This window comes from Pelophylax lessonae, assembly GCF_965119305.1.
Source record: "Pelophylax lessonae genome assembly, chromosome: 7".
Taxonomy (NCBI): Eukaryota; Metazoa; Chordata; class Amphibia; order Anura; family Ranidae; genus Pelophylax; species Pelophylax lessonae.
This window is the reverse complement of record NC_138774.1, coordinates 57,063,437-57,082,682: the sequence shown is the minus strand read 5'-3', so window position 1 is coordinate 57,082,682 and position 19,246 is coordinate 57,063,437. Positions and strand designations below refer to the sequence as shown.

The 19,246-nt window shown below is 43.3% G+C and overlaps 1 protein-coding gene across 3 annotated transcripts in view; it reads left to right on the top strand.

Moving 5' to 3' along the window:
* The window catches only part of DPF1 (double PHD fingers 1), a 225,993-nt gene that overhangs the window by 109,409 nt on the left and 97,338 nt on the right, over nucleotides 1-19,246 (top strand). For 2 of the 3 annotated variants that reach the window (XM_082263624.1, XM_082263623.1), the window contains exon 3: nucleotides 11-118. In XM_082263624.1, coding sequence (XP_082119750.1) covers nucleotides 11-118 — 108 coding nt within the window. The remainder of the gene's footprint in view (nucleotides 1-10; nucleotides 119-19,246) is intronic. The other variant, XM_082263625.1, reaches the window with a different exon arrangement.

The window sequence follows — 19,246 nt, the reverse complement described above, 5'->3', positions numbered from 1 at the left end:
CTTTGGGCAGGCTTGTCGCCGGGACAGATCTACACCTATCCTGCTCGATGCTGGAGGAAGAAGAGGCGGTTGGACATATTAGAGGACCCTCGTCTGAGGCCCTGTGAGTTCAAACTTGGTAAGAAGTTAGTTTGGGGGGCCCCAGGTGTTATCATGCTCTGCCATCGTGGGACCTGGAACACATTGCACACCAGGTATGAAGAAACCAAGCGCACAATGGTGTCAGTCTGCAGTAGTCAGAAGACCTATTGAAAGTCTGCTATAGATTTCTCAGTTGAAAGGTGTAGATAATTAGCTGGATGCAGGTTTTTTTCTTATCTTGATTGTTCAGGTAGAGAGATACCAAATTGAAGGAAAGTACCAATGATTCTCCGCTTCTTGTCTGGTGTGTAGGTATTACCCCTAATAGTACAGCCATGCCCCATCCCTAAATACTGTTCATAAATACAACCAAAATTAAATTGGACCGCAGTCCATAGACATAATGGGCACCATCAGATGTTTATATATAAAAAATACAAAACTTTATTTATACATAGTAAAAAGCATACCGACATATATATATATGTCGATAAGGGTGGTGGACAGTTACACATGTAACAATGTAATATTTACACACTGGCAATCAAAGCAATATACATAGTAGAGGGCTCCACCCCTTCACATAAAGCTCAACATGTTTTGCGTAGTTCCGCTTCTTTAGGAGCAGAAGGTGCAAATATACAAATGCTACTTAAAACCTTGGTGAAGGGGTGGTTGAGCCTTTTACTATGTATGTTTTAGGGTAGCACAGTGGTTAGGTGGTTAGTGCTTATGCCTAGCAGCACTAGGGTTGCTGGTTTGAATCCCAACCACTACCTACCTGGAGTTTCCATATTCTCCCTCTGCCTGCATGGGGTTCCTCCCACACTCCAAAGACATGCTGGTGGTTTAATTGGCTCCTGTCTAAATTAGCCCTAGTATGTGAGTTAGGGACTGTAGATTGTAAACTCCTTGAGGGCATAAGGGGTATTAGTACATTTTTACATGTGTACCTGGCCACGACCCTTATCGGCATATAGTGCAGTATGCTACTGTGTTTTTAGATGTTATGGTCTTAAGATTTTACTGTGCACGAATAAAGTTTTGTCTTTTGTATATATAAACGTCTGCTGGTGCCTATAGAGTCTATGGACTGCAATCCAATTTAGTTTTGGTTGTAAGTATAGAGGTCTTGAAACTGTTGGATATTGCATAGATGATGGTACTCCTTCGAACAGGATGATGTGCTTTGAAGATGCAGTTTACATGGACCTTGTTCTGGTCCTGGACCAAGCCATCTGTGATAGCCTCAAAGAGAACACTCAGTAGATGACAAATTCTGGGGTGAGTATTGCTGAGTGCCCACTACAAAAGTTCATGACACTCAGATGTCACATCAAGATTATTTTATTGAGGGCCAACTCACACTGGCCCCCAGCCAAATTGCAGAGCAGCCGGAGCGATTTAGCGCTCCAGCCACTCTGCATTGCTGGCTGGTGAGGGGGCAGTGTAGTGGACGATTAAGTCCCTTTTTTTATTTTTTTTTTATTTAAACAAACTTTATGTGAAGTGTACAATATGTCTTCACACACTGCAATGTTGGGTGGTGTGATGCGCTGCGCTGCCTGACATTTCAGTACGATTTGGGCATGTCTGCATTTTATCGCAGAATGCTACAGCGCAATTGGCCCTGAATAAAATGATCAGATAAAGCCAACGTGTTTTGGGGAAAATGCCTCCCCCTATCTCAGGGCTGAAACTGTGGACTCCCTGTGAGCTACAAAAAAGGAGACTTATGGTGGAGCTTGATCCAAACTGTGTTGCATTGCATACTGTCGGCAATGTTATCGTTACCGACAGTATGGGGTTGACAGTGTGGATCAAGCCCCAATATACTGTAGGTCTCCTATTTGTAGCTCATTGCATGTCCATTCATATCCACAGTTTCAGCCTTGAGGAAGAGGCAGGCCTTTCCCCAAAACACGTTGGATTTATCTAATACCTTTATTCAATAAAAATCTTGATTTGACCTCTGAGTGTCATGAACTTTTGTACTGGGCATTCCTCAATACCCACCCCAGCATTTGTCACTTATTCTGTAGGACTAAGCAGCAGGATCATAATGTTATCTCTCATGCACAACCAATAAATTGGTTGATATATGAATGACTTATTTAGCTTTGCAATGGAAGTGGATAGCTTTAAAAAAAAGGGCCCACAGTCTACAACCTATCCTATATTTACCTATAGCTACATCTGTTTTGCTCTCAGCAATAGAATTTAGGTATATTCTAGAGAAAATGTAATATATTATTGTTTTTTTTTTTCTACATTTATTACGACAGCGTACAAAGATGACAAGTACATTTCCCAAGCCAATACATTAGTAATCAAACATAAAGAATTGTACATACAGTAGTACACCTCTGGTTTTTCATACAAAGCTCGTTATAAAGTCACCTATAATGTCCAGATAACATTGATTTATTCAATGTATATAATTTACTCTTAGCAGCTGTCTATTATTAACTGCAGCGAGAATTATTGGAAAGAGGCTGGGGAATGAGAGTCATAAATGGAGGCTGGACAGTGAGAATTATTAGGAGGAAGCTGAGCAATGAAAATTATAAATGCAGGCTTGGCAGCGAGAATTATTAGAAATAGGATTGGCCAATAGACCAAATAAAGGAGGACAGGCCGTGAGAATTATTAAACAATGATTCTAAAAAAATGGAGGATGGACAAGAAAAATGATTAGAAGGAGGCTGGACAATGAGGTTTATAAATGGATTTTGGGCAAGGAGAAGTATTAAAAGGAGGATGGCAGTGAGATTTATAATTGGAAGCTGGATGGTGAGAATTATTAGAAGGAGTCTAGGTAGTGGGAATTATTAGAAGGAGGCTAGGCAGTGGAAATTATGGAAAATATAGGCTATGTGGGACTTTAAGTGAGACACCAGCAGGTAATGCCCAGCGTCTCATCCCTGTATCAGAAAAACTGAAAGTTGAAAGGATTAAAAGAGGTGCATGGAAGCCAGCCAGCCCCCAGTCTGATGTACTCACCCTCCAGTCTGCCACCAACCAAGTAGACCTGTCTCATGATATAAATAAAGAACAGGAGTTTAGTTGACACGCATTTACAAACGCATGTGTAAGCTGCAGGGCCACTAAACAGCACCCTGTGTTACCTGCAGTCCTAACACTTTCTATTTTAAGTGTCTCCACAATGGAAGCACATGGCTGCTAATAGATAGATGGGAGACAGGTGGAAGGGAGGCAGCCCAAACCTCCCCCAACCCATTCCCATCTATGGCTGGTCTAATATAACAAAAAATCTAATAGCGATGTTGTAGCGATGGTACAAACTGAAAAGGACCAGCTGAGAAGCATACACCTCCATCCCCTTGGCAGATGCAGTATAAAACACAGATTGGGACTTTATATGAGGCATTGGCCTGTAAAGCACAGTGCCTCCATCCCTAATTTCATAAAGTATTTGGGACTTTAATTGAGACACAAGCAGGTCATGCTATTGGTCTCCATCCCTGTATATGAAAAACTGAGGTCAAATCAGACTGCATCCACCAAAAACGCACGGAAATCGCATGGTGGGACTTTAAGTGAGGCACCAGCCTGTAGGTAAGGCACCTCCATCCCTGGTTACATGGAAAATATAGGCTATGTGGGACTTTAAGTGAGACACCATCAGGTAATGCCCAGCGTCTCCATCCCTGTATCATAAAAACTGAAAGTTGAAAGGCAGTGGGAATTATACTTGGAAGCTGGACAGTGAAAATTATTAGAAGGAGGCTAGGTAGTGGGAATTATTAGAAGAATGCTAGGTAGGGGGAATTATTAGAAGGACCCTGGGCACTGAAAAGTATTAGAAGGGGGTTGGGCAAAGAGACTTAAAGTGGTGGTTGGACAGTGAGAATTATTAAAGAGGAGGCTAGGCAGTGAGACTTCTAACTGAAAACCGAATACAGAACATTATTAGAAGGTGGCTGGATAGTGAGAACTATTAGAAGAAAGCTAAGCTGGGCAGTGAGAATTATTAGAATGAAGCTGGGCAAAGAGACGTATAAATGGAGGCTGGCCAGTTTGAATCTTTAGATAAATGCAAGGCAAAGAGACTCATAAATGGAGGCTGGGTAGGGAGAATTAATTGAAGTAGGCTGGATAATGAGACTTATAAATGGGTTAGTGAGAATTATCATATGGAAACTAGATAATAAGACGTATAAATGGAAACTAAATATTGAGAATTATCACATGAAGGCCAGCTAATAGAAATTATTGTATGGAAACTGGCCATTGAGATTTATCAGATAGAAGTTGTGCAGTATTAATTATAAGCTAGAGCCCTTAAGATAAAGACCTAAGTAATGGGTGGGACTTTGAAGGCACCCAAAAAAAATGTAAGTAAAGTAAAATGCATAAAGTTTCTTATAGAGAGATTAAAATGAACCACACGGTTCCACTACAAAAACCACATAATATAATATCAATATCACCTTATTGTCATATGAATACCCATCAATCCACTAAATGGGGACTAATACATGAATAGAACCCCAACGCCTTTAAACTCCAGTCATCTTCCTCAAGGGGTTGGCAAGATGTGTAATTTCTACAAGAGAATAATATAATAACCAAAATGTAGAAAAGTAATATACAAGAAGAGTTACATCAATATAGTATGACACGTTACATATCGCAATGAAATGCACTCGGTGCTGTTGATTGTATGTCTGTGAGTGTATTTCATTGTGGTATGTAATGTAACGTGTCATACTATATTGATGTAACTCTTCTTGTATATTACTTTTATACTTTTTGGTTATTATATTGTTCTCTTTTAGAAAATACCCATCTTACCAACTCCTTGAGGAAGAAGACTGTTAAAGCGCGTTGGGGTTCTATTCATGTATTAGTGACCTTATGGGTCCCCTTTTAGTGGATTGATGAGTATTCATATACCAATCATGTAATATTGATCTTTTATTATGTGATATTTTTAAAACTGTGTGTTTTTTTAAATCTCTGTATAATAAACTTTATGCATTTTACGTGTGAACAATTGTTTTGATTCCTTCAAAGTCCCACCAATTTCTTAGGTCTTTATGTTATATGTATATGGCACTCCTAGAAAACAAAAGCTTCCTGGCTGACATAGTTTGATTAAGATAGAGGCCTTCTAGTTAGTATAATCTGCGGTAAGCAGAGCAGTGTGATTTACCAGCTGGAAGTCCACATGTGAGAATGACCAGAAGGAGGCTGGCTAGTGAAAATGATCAACTAGTGGCCTACTAGTGGGACTCATCATTAGGAGACTGGCCGTTGAGATTTGTGAGTTAGAGGCCACTAGTGGAATTTACCATCTGGATAATGGTCATCGTGATGTATGAATTAGAGGCTGGACAATAACAAAAATCATTTAGAGCAGGGATCTCCAAACTACGAACCTCCAGCTGTTGCGAAGCTACATGTACCGTGAGGAATTGTAGAACTCTGACATTTAAGGACATGACTATGCATGATGGGAATTATAGTTCCTGAACAACTGGTGGGCCATAGTTTAGAGACCCCTGATCTAGAGGCTAAACAAATCACATCATCAATTGAAGGCAAAATAGTTTGAATTATCAGCTGAAGGCCCACAAGTAAGAATTAGTATTGGGGGGGGGGGGGGCAGACTATTGGTATTTTTGTATCTGAAGATCTAGCAGCGAGAAATATTAGATAGAGGCTGATCAGTTCTTATTTATCAGACAGACACTTTTCATTTAGTATTATAAACTGAAATCACCTAGAGAATGGCCTCTGAGAAATAATAGAAGGAAGCTGCATTTTAAAAATGATCAGAAGCGAATGGCCACTTATTCGTTGGGTTGAATGAGAGCCACCAACTGGACTATACTCTGATGGTTATGTGCTACACTGCGTCCAGACTCATAGGTCATATGTGTCTGCCAGTACATGGTCATATAGAGAAGTAGAGTCCTGTAGATTCCTAAAGTGTTAGAGTAGTGCAATGCTTTGCAGGTCTGTCCGAATGCACCTTCATGTAACACCTGGGGCAGTTATCAGGAAATCTCTGCTGTAGAACCCAAAGTTTGTGTAAATAAGCAATATGTCATAGATATATAACCCTGGGCTTTATAAATGTGTTTGGGGAGACTAAGGATGGATGTGTCAATAATTTATTTTATTAATGTTATCCTGCTTAAATTTCATCTACTTACCTAAAGTATTCTTAAACACTTTTTTTTTTTTTTTACTTTTAGGATATATTAGGGAAGGGTAAACCCACCAGCTTAATTTACTGTTTGTGTTTCACCTTCACTTCCTGTCCCACAACAAGGAAGTGGAAAGTCTTATCTCCATCTCACCATACAAATTGCAATTTAGCTTTACAATCTTCTTTAGACCTACCAAAAACTATGTAGTGCAAGGGCCTGCCTGATTGGATACAAATGAATTGGATAGTTTAGGAAAACTCTTAAATTATATTATTGTTGTAAATCTAAAATAGATTAAACAAGGATTGAATGATCAGATTGTAACTTGTATGGTGACCCAGATGTCACTGGAAAATGTGCCCCCACTGGACAATATTCCTTCTCTTCCTGTTAATGTGGCAGCTCAATATTTAGAATTTCTGATCAGTTTCAGTGACAATGGTAACCTGGACAAATAGAGAGGATACGTCTCCTATTTTGGGACAGACACAGCAATAAAAACCTGACAGTGTTGCCCACCCTTCCACATTCTATCTAAAATTGAAAAAAAAATGGCTTTAGACACACTTTAAACCAGGGGCAGGCAATTATTTTCCCAAGGGGCCACATGAGAAACTGTGACTGTTGTTGAAGACCAAACCTAATTGTGCTCAATATGAATTTTGAACCTGGGAAGGTCCATAGGTACATAAACATATAGAAAACAAACACCTGCTGCTAGGAAAAATAGATTCGATTGCTTTCAGATAGGTCATCAGGGGTTGGTAAAAATGGGCTTCTGAGCCCCTAACCACCCACCCAAACTGTAAAATAACAGCCGGATGTTGCCGTTTACATGCCGCGGAGCCTGCATTTTTAACTTGAGTTTTACAATTTGCACTATTTGTCAAGCTCGCCCATAAAGTTCAATAGGGCTTCAGTGAATACTGCAGGGCAGTGTGGCATTATAGAGTTGAATCAGGCAGTGAGAAGGCGATATAACAGCGCCTCACTGCCTGTCAAATGCCCTCTGAAAAGCACTGTTACTGGAAGGAGAGAGCCTGAGATTTCTGCAGATCCTGACCTGGAGTAAAGAACAGATAATCAGCTCCCAGAGTTTCTAGAATGCAGGATCAGGACTGAAAGAACTTGGCCGGGTAGCAGATTGGCTGGACGTCTCATGGGCAATGCTCACCTGCCAGAACCTAGCCTCCCACTGTAGCAGTCAGCTCCGCAGGCTCTCCTTCCAGTTCTTGCAGCTCTCCACATGGATATCCGCGCTGAGCTTGTCAGTATCCTCAGTGGTGTGTGTTTACAATTACATTCAATGTTTCAGTTCCTTCTAAAGGTAATCAGTAGGGTTGAGGTCTGGGTTCTGTGCAGGTCACTCAAGTTCCTCCAAACCAAACGAATCAATCCATGTCTTATTGGAGCTATCTTTGTGTACAAAGGTACAATTATGCCCTTCAACAGAAACAAATTTCCCCAAACTGTTGTCACAAGGTTTAAAGAGCACAGTTGTCTATAATGTCTTTGTATGCAGTAGCATCAACAGTACTCTTCACTAGAAATGCCTGAACTCAATTATTTAAAAGGGTGTACTTTATATGAGATAACTATTTCCACTTGTGATGGAAAAAAAAATTGTGACCAAATTTATGAGTAAAAATCTCCTCCTTGCCTTTGCTGCCTATAGCAGTCTTTCTCAACCTTTTTACCATGGAGGAACCCTTCAAAAAACTTTATAATGTTAGGGAACCCCTGCTAAAGATTACTTTGTCATGGTCAGTGGGAAGAATGCTCCTTACGTTGGTGGTCAGGTGGAACAAATGCTTATTACATTGGAGGTCAGTGGGAAGAATGATCTAACAATATTTTATTCTTTTTAATCATCAACAATATGTTATCTTTTTTTTAATTTAAAATTGTAATTCATTTATCATCTCTCATTTCTGCAATTGTTTCCATTAGAGTCCAATAGAAAATAATCACATACAGAAAGGTGAATGCTGTATATCTGCAAATATTTTCCTAGTCGAAGTTCATTGCCTATTTCTATGAACGTATTTAATTTTTCATACACAGTGAAACAGCTAGCATCACATACTGAATACTGAAATTGAAAAGGAATCACTCATTGGAAAATTGTGATTCTTTGGTGCTTGTCCTCTTTCCTTTAGTATAAATCATTCCACTATGCAGTGTAAATAGATGTTTGCTTTTTGCATAAAATTACTGATTCTAGCGCCCCAACAGAAGTGGTCCTTCCCAGGCCTATCGAAACCCCATCTAGAAACATTCTAGTCCTGCTAATAAATATCCACATTACACTATTTGTAGTTCCACACCAGTCACTTCCTTGCAATTTTTTGCCAAAGTAACGCCTGTGCTATGAATGTATTTAATGGACACATTCAAAACAACCTTTTGCAGACTTATTCCAGAGTTACCCTTGAACAAGATTTCAAATTGAGAGAAACCCTGCTAAAAAAAACAATTCATTTGGGGGGTCAATGGGAAGAATGTCCACTTTACAGTGGTGGTCAGAATGCCTTCTTACAGACAGCTAAAACTGAACATTGGTGTCATGTTGCTTGCACTTCGAAATAGCAAGACTCCATTAGAGGGAAAGTCAATCAGCAACAGTTCAAGAAACCCCTAGCAACCGCTGGCAGAACCCTTGGGTTCAATGGAACCCTGGCGGAGAATGGCTGATTTTAAAGCTCAACTTGGTGAACTTTGAAAATGATCCCTTGCAGTGGGGCTGCACCCAAACTGTAAAGGTTTACTGCTGTAGGGGGAGAAGAGAAGCACTTAAACTTACCTGAGCTTCCAACTCTCCCGGCAGATGGCGCACACCAGCGCTTTGGAGGTGGACAGTTCCTTGGTGTCTACACATTCAGTGCAGCGCTACGGGCCCTACATTGGTTTTGATGATGGCACATCTGTAGCCATTATGATTTTGTAAAACTGTTAGAACATTTAATTGTTTCTTTTTTACAACTTCAGCCTGGGAGCAACTCCCTGTGAGAAGCTTTTATTGCTGACTATATCCTCATCAGTGAGATTTCTCTGTACTTCCTGTTACCATAGACATGACAGGAAGTGAAAAATGATTAGCCGGCTGCTTGCTCGTCCTTAGTTACAGTACAGCGAGTGATTGCTCTCACCCTGGAACAGGAAATGTTTTTAGGTGAAATAAAAGAGAAAAAGTCTGCAAAGAAAAACAAATGCAGAAATGGTAAGCTGCAAAGAATTACATTCTCTGTTTTTGGGTTTAGATATCCTATAAACCGGTAATCAATAAAAGACAGCTGAAATGTGGATTGGGTACTGGGGAATACAGACAGTGCTGATTTTGGGCACTTTGATAAATGAGGCCTTCTAAGACTTATAGTTCTACAGCAATCAGAGGGCTGAAGGTCGCCCAGCACTCATTTTCTTCCTTTGACTTATTCTTTGCTGGCTGCGCCACCCAAGTTTATTTTCTCCTTCCAAGACGTCCTTCCAATCTTACCCTCGGCCCCCCCTACTACCCTTTTCCCAGCCTCCTGTCAGTCTGTATCCTTCTTCTCTCCCCACTGCTCATTATCCATCTCACCCTCTATTGTTCCTTCCTGCACCCCCCCCCCCTCCTCTCTATATACATCTCAGAATCTTTTGCTTCCTATTTCTCTCTATTCCTTTCCTCCCTCGCTGTTCTTCTTCTCCCCCTCCTGCACTCTGTGACCCCTCCCTTTCCCTTCCTCCCTTCCCCCGGTTTTTTTTTTTCTCTCACATTTTTCTTCACATTTTTTTTTTTAATTCAGCTATTCGGTAAATGAAAAAAGCAGTTGCCATGGAAACTATCAAACCACATGACCAGACGTATTAATGCTCTTTTTTTTTGTATACTTGTCTGGAAAGAAAATGCAATTTCAGTTCTCGTATAAAAAGCAGTCCCACTGGTAATGCAGAAAAAAAAAAATAATTCAACTTATAAATAAAAATTAACATATGTAGTTATACAAAAAAAAATTGGGGGTTATTATAACATACGTAATTATATATTGATACCCTTGCCATGAAATGTTACATTAGTAATACTATTATTATTTTATATACTGCATTTTTTTATATATTTTTTTTAAATAGCCATATTGACCTGCACATTTTGTGGGCTAAAACTCACAGATGGAATAGCGGTAACTAGGCAAAACTGTTGTTGGAGATAGGAATTGGGTGCTGTGTGACCCAATACTGGACCAACCATTTGCCCTTGGTTCATTTATTAGGGGAGAAGAGTAGACCCTGTAATGAGTCAGAATTAGAGTTGTTGCCCATAGCAGAATCTCCTTTTCACCTCGCTCATTTAAATCTCACAAGCAACAGGAGTGATACTTTCTTCAGATATTTTACTTATATAGCATTGACAATTTACATAGTGCTTACTGATATATTGAACATTAATTAATATATATTAATGGAGCAGCGCTAAATCTAGCAGCGATTCCTATATACAGTGGGTACGGAAAGTATTCAGACCCCCTTAAATTTTTCACTCTTTGTTATATTGCAGCCATTTGCTAAAATCATTTAAGTTCATTCTTCTTCCTCATGAATGTACACATAGCACCCCATACTGACAGAAAAACACAGAATTGTTGACATTGTTGCAGATTTATTAAAAAAGAAAAACTGAAATATCACATGGTCCTAAGTATTCAGACCCTTTGCTGTGACACTCATATATTTAACTCAGGTGCTTTCCATTTCTTCTGATCATCCTTGAGATGGTTCTACACCTTCATTTGAGTCCAGCTGTGTTTGATTATACTGATTGGACTTGATTAGGAAAGCCACACACCTGTCTATATAAGACCTTCCAGATCACAATGCATGTCAGAGCAAATGAGAATCATGAGGTCAAAGGAACTGCCTAAAAGAGCTCAGAGACAGAATTGTGGCAAGGCACAGATCTGGCCAAGGTTACAAAAAGATTTCTGCTGCACTTAAGGTTCCTAAGAGCACAGTGGCCTCCATAATCCTCAAATGGAAGACGTTTGGGACGACCAGAACCCTTCCTAGAGCTGGCCGTCCGGCCAAACTGAGCTATCGGGGGAGAAGAGCCTTGGTGAGAGAGGTAAAGAAGAACCCAAAGATCACTGTGGCTGAGCTCCAGAGATGCAGTCAGGAGATGGGAGAAAGTTGTAGATAGTCAACCATCACTGCAGCCCTCCACCAGTCGGGGCTTTATGGCAGAGTGGCCCGATGGAAGCCTCTCCTCAGTGTAAGACACATGAAAGCCCGCATGGAGTTTGCTAAAAAAAAACACCTGAAGGACTCCAAGATGGTGAGAAATAAGATTCTCTGGTCTGATGAGACCAAAATAGAACTTTTTGGCCTTAATTCTAAGCGGTATGTGTGGAGAAAACCAGGCACTGCTCATCACCTGTCCAATACCGTCCCAACAGTGAAGCATGGTGGTGGCAGCATCATGCTGTGGGGGTTTTTTTCAGCTGCAGGGACAGGACGACTGGTTGCAATCGAGGGAAAGATGAATGTGGCCAAGTACAGGGATATCCTGGACAAAAACCTTCTCCAGAGTGCTCTGGACCTCAGACTGGGCCGAAGGTTTACCTTCCAACAAGACAATGACCCTAAGCACACAGCTAAAATAATGAAGGAGTGGCTTCACAACAACTCCGTGACTGTTCTTGAATGGCCCAGCCAGAGCCCTGACTTAAACCCAATTGAGCATCTCTGGAGAGACCTAAAAATGGCTGTCCACCAACGTTTACCATCCAACCTGACAGAACTGGAGATGATCTGCAAGGAGGAATGGCAGAGGATCCCCAAATCCAGGTGTGAAAGACTTGTTGCATCTTTCCCAAAAAGACTCCTGGCTGTATTACATCAAAAGGGGGCTTCTACTAAATACTGAGCAAAGGGTCTGAATACTTAGGACCATGTGATATTTCAGTTTTTCTTTTTTAATAAATCTGCAACAATGTCAACAATTCTGTGTTTTTCTGTCAGTATGGGGTGCTATGTGTACATTCATGAGGAAGAAGAATGAACTTAAATGATTTTAGCAAATGGCTGCAATATAACAAAGAGTGAAAAATTTAAGGGGGTCTGAATACTTTCCGTACCCACTGTAAATAGTAAAATATAATAAAGAACACTGTATCATATAAATTCCAACAAAAAAAGATAATGCAAGCATATCTTAGCATAGCTCCATTTTAACCACTTAAGCCCCGGAAGATTTTACCCCCTTCCTGACCAGGGGGTATTTTGCGATTCGGCACTGCGTGACTTTAACGGACAATTGCGCGGTCGTGCGACGCTGTACCTAAACAAATTTGGCGTCCTTTTTTTCCCACAAACAGAGCTTTCTTTTGGTGGTATTTGATCACCTGTGCGATTTTTTGATCACGCGCTATAAACAGAAAAAGAGCAACAATTTTGCAAAAATAGCAATATTTTTCACATTTTTTTATATGAAATTCCCCCCCCCCCAAAAAATGTAGAAATCAAAATTTTTTAACATTTCCGGCCAATTTGTTTTTTCCTGACAGACTCCATGGCAGCACACGTATGGGTAGGCTCCGCCTCCTCTCCTACCCTATAGGACCCCACTCCCATAAATCTTTGCTCCATACCAGGAGCCGTGTTCCTTTTTCGTCCTCCTCCTGCGAGAAGGAAGTCTTACCTTATAGGACGTCTATCGGTTTCAGGCGAGCTGGTGGCGTGTGGACCTTGTTGATGTCAGATGCCTCCTGTTTTATGTCCAGCAATCTCGATATTTATCGGGTGGACCCGGGCAATATTATTTTAAAATGCTGAAGAGGCCGTAAATCCTGAATGAGAGGTGGGCTGCATTGATGGCCAATACGTCCTTGCTATTGAGCGGATAGGCCCTGGTGCCCTGTCACACACGCATGAATTCATCCAGGCCTGAGACTGTTCGTTTATCGTCATGGTGGTAAAGTATAAAACTTTCTTTTGGTTTCATTGTATTTCCTGTTTGTGCGGTGGAGCGCTCCTGCGTTCCAGATCGTCGCTTAGGCTCCTCCCCCTGCCTCGCTGGACCTTCAATTGGTTGTCCAGGATGAGGCTTGGCCCTGGTATCGTCTGCGCATGCGCGCGCATCGCTCCCGATCTCCTATGACGATATTGCGTCGTTTGGGGCGTGGCTTTGCGGCGCCCGGGAGATTTAAGCAGCTGTCATTCCTGTTTACAATGGGATGTCTGCGGGCGTTGCGGTGGCTTCCCCGTGCTGTTTCTCTGCTCTTCAGCGGTGAGTCATGCTTTGATCCAGGTGCCATTTGGGGTAAAAGGGTTGGTGTGGAGACGAAAGTCAGTACATGTATGCTTACTTTCTTCCTGTGCAGGCTTTTGCTTCTATCTGCAAATGGATGCTTCACCACCCCCCGGTGGCCAGTCCCTGCGCAACAGGTGAGCTAGTTTTTCTTAACCCTTACCTGCTTGCGTTGGCTGGTGGAATGGAGCCTAAGTGTGTTTTTCTTTCCCTATTTAGCCCTTTTAGGTCTGACCAACGCCCTATTTCTGGATCAAAGGATCGTTCTCCTTCAGCCCATCGGCATTCTTCATCAAAGTCTGGTCATAGGTCTAGCTCCAGGTCTAAACGACATGAGCACACTTCCAGTTCAGTCGCTCCGCGGCAATCCCGCCATTCTGACCGAAGTTCAGGGAAATCATGCTGGGGCTGTCGAGCCCATATCCCTGAGGATAGATCCCTATGTGATACCTGTTATTCCAGGGTTTTGAGGGAAAAGCAAGACACTGCACAACCAGTGGAGGCTATGGTCAGGCGGATTGTAAAAGAATCCCTTAGAGATTGGGATTCGAGCAGGCTTTCGGGTCACTCTTCAGAGGCTCCTGGTTTCCTCCTAAGGGATGAAGTGGAGCCAGGTACCTCACAACCAAGTCGTCTGTCAGAAGATTCTACAGACAGTGAAGATGATTTGGCAGATCAGAATGTAGGTTTTGAACTTGCTATGGTCCCACCGCTAGTTAAGGCGGTTAAGGAGGCATTAAAATGGGAAGATCCAGCTGAGTCCCCAGCTAAACAGAAGAAATACTTCAAACACCTCAAAAAAGAGCGTTCCCATTTTCCCCTCCTAGGGGAATTGGGAGAAATTATTACAGACGAGTGGCAGGGAGTTGAAAAGAGAAACTCTTTGTCATCTAAGGTCTCCAGAATGTATCCCTTTAAGGATGATAAGGTGAAACATCTAGACTCCGCTCCCACGGTGGATGCGGCCTTGATGAGGTTGGTGAAACACGTAACCTTACCATTGGAAGACTCAGTCTCATTCAAAGACGCTCTTGACAGGCGGATTGACACAGATCTTAAGAAGATTTATCTCTCCGCAGGTATGGCGTGTAAGCCGGCTCTGGCTTTGGCAGCCACATCCAAGGCAATGGAAGTCTGGGTAGACAGCGTGGAGGCTACACTTCAGACTGTCTCCGAAGAGGTGGCCAGGAGTTCAGCCATTCAGGAGTTGAGACTGGCAACGGCTTTCTTGGGTGAGGCATCCATTGATATAATCCGCTTGGCGGCGCGGGTCATGCTGTCCTCTGTCACGGCCAAACGCGCCTTGTGGTTGCGCCCCTGGTTGGCCGACCCTGCCTCTAAGCAGGCCTGGTGCAAAATTCCCTTTGAGGGTTCCTCCCTCTTTGGTAATAAACTGGACAGTGCTATTACCCGTGCCACTGGTGGTAAATCTGGTTTCCTTCCCCAGGATCGCCGGTTGATAGATCAGAGAAGACCTCAAAACAGACAAAATCCTGATCGTGCCAGAGAGGCCCGTTTTTACAGGCCCGGTCGTGAGTTCAGGAAGAATTGGAAGCGCCCTCAGTCTACAGGGCAGAAGTTCTCCAAAGGAAAATCTTCAGCAAGCCGAGAGGCGACGAAGTCTTTTTGACATCGAACCTGTCCAGACGGTGCGGGTAGGCGCACGCTTGCTTCAGTTTGCGCACGTCTGGGCAGCCTCGATCGAAGATCAATGGGCCGTCAGAACCGTATCACACGGACATGTGTGGATTTTCGACAGAAGCCCCATTCTTCGCTTCATTCCTACGGCCTTACCCCGTTCAGACGAGAAGAAGTCAACTCTTCTTACATACAGTGGGTACGGAAAGTATTCAGACCCCCTTAAATTTTTCACTCTTTGTTATATTGCAGCCATTTGCTAAAATCATTTAGGTTCATTCTTCTTCCTCATGAATGTACACATAGCACCCCATACTGACAGAAAAACACAGAATTGTTGACATTGTTGCAGATTTATTAAAAAAGAAAAACTGAAATATCACATGGTCCTAAGTATTCAGACCCTTTGCTGTGACACTCATATATTTAACTCAGGTGCTTTCCATTTCTTCTGATCATCCTTGAGATGGTTCTACACCTTCATTTGAGTCCAGCTGTGTTTGATTATACTGATTGGACTTAATTAGGAAAGCCACACACCTGTCTATATAAGACCTTCCAGATCACAATGCATGTCAGAGCAAATGAGAATCGTGAGGTCAAAGGAACTGCCTGAAGAGCTCAGAGACAGAATTGTGGCAAGGCACAGATCTGGCCAAGGTTACAAAAAGATTTCTGCTGCACATAAAGTTCCTAAGAGCACAGTGGCCTCCATAATCCTCAAATGGAAGACGTTTGGGATGACCAGAACCCTTCCTAGAGCTGGCCATCCGGCCAAACTAAGCTATCGGGGGAGAAGAGCCTTGGTGAGAGAGGTAAAGAAGAACCCAAAGATCACTGTGGCTGAGCTCCAGAGATGCAGTCAGGAGATGGGAGAAAGTTGTAGAAAGTCAACCATCACTGCAGCCCTCCACCAGTCGGGGCTTTATGGCAGAGTGACCCCGACGGAAGCCTCTCCTCAGTGTAAGACACATGAAAGCCCGCATGGAGTTTGCTAAAAAACACCTGAAGGACTCCAAGATGGTGAGAAATAAGATTCTCTGGTCTGATGAGACCAAAATAGAACTTTTTGGCCTTAATTCTAAGCGGTATGTGTGGAGAAAACCAGGCACTGCTCATCACCTGTCCAATACAGTCCCAACAGTGAAGCATGGTGGTGGCAGCATCATGCTGTGGGGGTGTTTTTCAGCTGCAGGGACAGGACGACTGGTTGCAATCGAGGGAAAGATGAATGCGGCCAAGTACAGGGATATCCTGGACAAAAACCTTCTCCAGAGTGCTCTGGACCTCAGACTGGGCCGAAGGTTTACCTTCCAACAAGACAATGACCCTAAGCACACAGCTAAAATAACAAAGGAGTGGCTTCACAACAACTCCATGACTGTTCTTGAATGGCCCAGCCAGAGCCCTGACTTAAACCCAATTGAGCATCTCTGGAGAGACCTAAAAATGGCTGTCCACCAACGTTTACCATCCAACCTGACAGAACTGGAGAGGATCTGCAAGGAGGAATGGCAGAGGATCCCCAAATCCAGGTGTGAAAGACTTGTTGCATCTTTCCCAAAAAGACTCCTGGCTGTATTAGATCAAAAGGGTGCTTCTACTAAATACTGAGCAAAGGGTCTGAATACTTAGGACTATGTGATATTTCAGTTTTTCTTTTTTAATACATCTGCAACAATGTCAACAATTCTGTGTTTTTCTGTCAGTATGGGGTGCTATGTGTACATTCATGAGGAAGAAGAATGAACTTAAATGATTTTAGCAAATGGCTGCAATATAACAAAGAGTGAAAAATTTAAGGGGGTCTGAATACTTTCCGTACCCACTGTATGTAGAATCCCTGGTTGCCCAGGGTGCAGCAGTGCCTGTCCCAACCGAGGAACGGTTCCAAGGCATCTACTCTCCGCTCTTCATGGTCTTGAAGAAAAGCGGCTCTTGGAGGCCGGTTATAGACCTAACACACCTAAACACCTTCATCAGGAAAGAGAGGTTCAGGATGGAAACACTTTTTACAATTCGGCAAGTGGTACAGCCAGAGGATTGGATGATATCCATAGACTTGAAAGATGCCTACTTTCACGTCCCAGTCGCAGCAGAAATGCAAAAATTTCTCCGATTCGCAGTGGGTCAGGTGCATCTTCAATTTACCTGTCTCCCTTTCGGGCTTACCACATCACCTCGAATCTTTTCCAAAATCTTACTGGCTGTAGTAGCCCTGATCAGAGCAAAAGGGATTCGTCTTTACCATTACTTGGACGACTTGCTCCTTCTGTCAGAACATCAGGATCAAATTCTGCTTCACAGATCTCAAGTAATTTCCACCCTTCAAGAGTTCGGGTGGCTCCTGAATTTGGAAAAAAGTCATCTGGAACCCACGAAGTCGTTGGTCTTCCTAGGGGCCCTCTTCAACACTTCCAGAGGCACTATCTCCCTTCCATTAGAGAAGATTCCGACAATTCGCAACAGGATTCGTCCGGCATTATCAGCCTCTCATCTCCGGGCATCCCAGTGCATGAAGATAATTGGGACCATGGTTTCCACGGCTCCCATGGTGAAGTGGGCACAGTGGAAGATGAGGCCCTTTCAGATGGGATTCCTCCAACAATGGAATTTCGAGAATCCAGAAGTCCTCATTCGGATAACTACGTCCATGAAGGACAGCCTAACCTGGTGGCTTCAGCGAAAGAATCTTTTAAACTGCCATTCAATCGTTCCAGCGTCCTGGTTGGTCATGACCTCGGACGCCAGCAGGACGGGATGGGGAGCGCATTGCCTGTCGGAGGTGGCCCAGGGCAGATGGGACTTCCCTACATACGGGGTGGTCTCGAATGTGCTGGAGCTTCGGGCAGCGTTCTGTGCTCTCCAGGCCTTTCAGCATCTGGCGACCGATGCCTCGGTCCTCCTAAGACTGGACAATACGACAGCCGTCGCCTACATCAAGAGACAAGGGGGCACCCGCAGTCCTTCTCTTCTGAAAGAAGTGAAACCTATTATGGATTGGGCTCAAAGACATCTGTCCAACTTGTCAGCCGCCTATCTTCCGGGTGCCCAGAACGTCCAGGCAGACCTCCTCTCGAGGTCTGCTCTGGACAACAACGAGTGGTCACTCCATCCAGAGACCTTCATATGGGTCATGTCTCTAGGTTACCATCCAGAGGTAGATCTGTTCGCATCTCCAAGCAATGCCAAACTGGAGAGATTCTACACGAGGTGGCGTTATCCCCAGGCCTACGGGGTAGACGCCCTGACGGATCATTGGAATTTTCAAACGGCCTATGCGTTTCCTCCAGTGCCAGTCATCTTCAAGTTTCTTCACAGACTCAGGACAGAGAGAGTGCAGATCATAGCGATTCTTCCCTTCTGGCCAAAGAGACCGTGGTTTCCTCTGTTGCTCCAGCTGAGCTGTCGGGACCCGATACCTCTGCCAGTCAGGCCGGACCTTCTGTCCCAAGGGCCTATTCTTCATCCCTGCCCAGCACAGCTTCATCTCATGGCATGGCTGTTGAGAGGGAAAGATTGAAAGCGCTCGGTTGTCCAAACGAGGCAATCGCTACAATGATGAGTGCCAGAAGACCCGGCACGAACAAGGTCTATGAAAAAATCTGGTCCAAGTTTAAGGATTATGTGGATAGCAGATCTAGCTCTGTCTCTGACCCAGGAATCCAGGATATTTTGGGCTTCCTCCAGTCCGGTCTGGACCTGTCATTGGCAGTAAGCTCCCTTCGGGTCCAAATTTCAGCCATTTCGGCCTTCACTGGGACTGCATGGGCGAAACACTCCCTGGTTCGCCAGTTCTTCAGAGGCGCTACTAGGTTAAGACCTCCTAGAAAGCCCAGGTTCCCTAAGTGGGATCTTCCTACGGTCTTGGAGTTTCTTTCCTCACTCACCTTGAATCAGAAGGATCCATTCTTCCTTAAAAACATCTCCATGAAAACAGCCTTTCTGGTGGCTATTACTTCGGCCAAACGGGTTTCTGAACTCGGTGCCTTGGGTTACAAGGAACCATTCCTTACGTTTTTCCCTGATCGGGTAGTATTGGTTCCGATGCTTGGCTCCA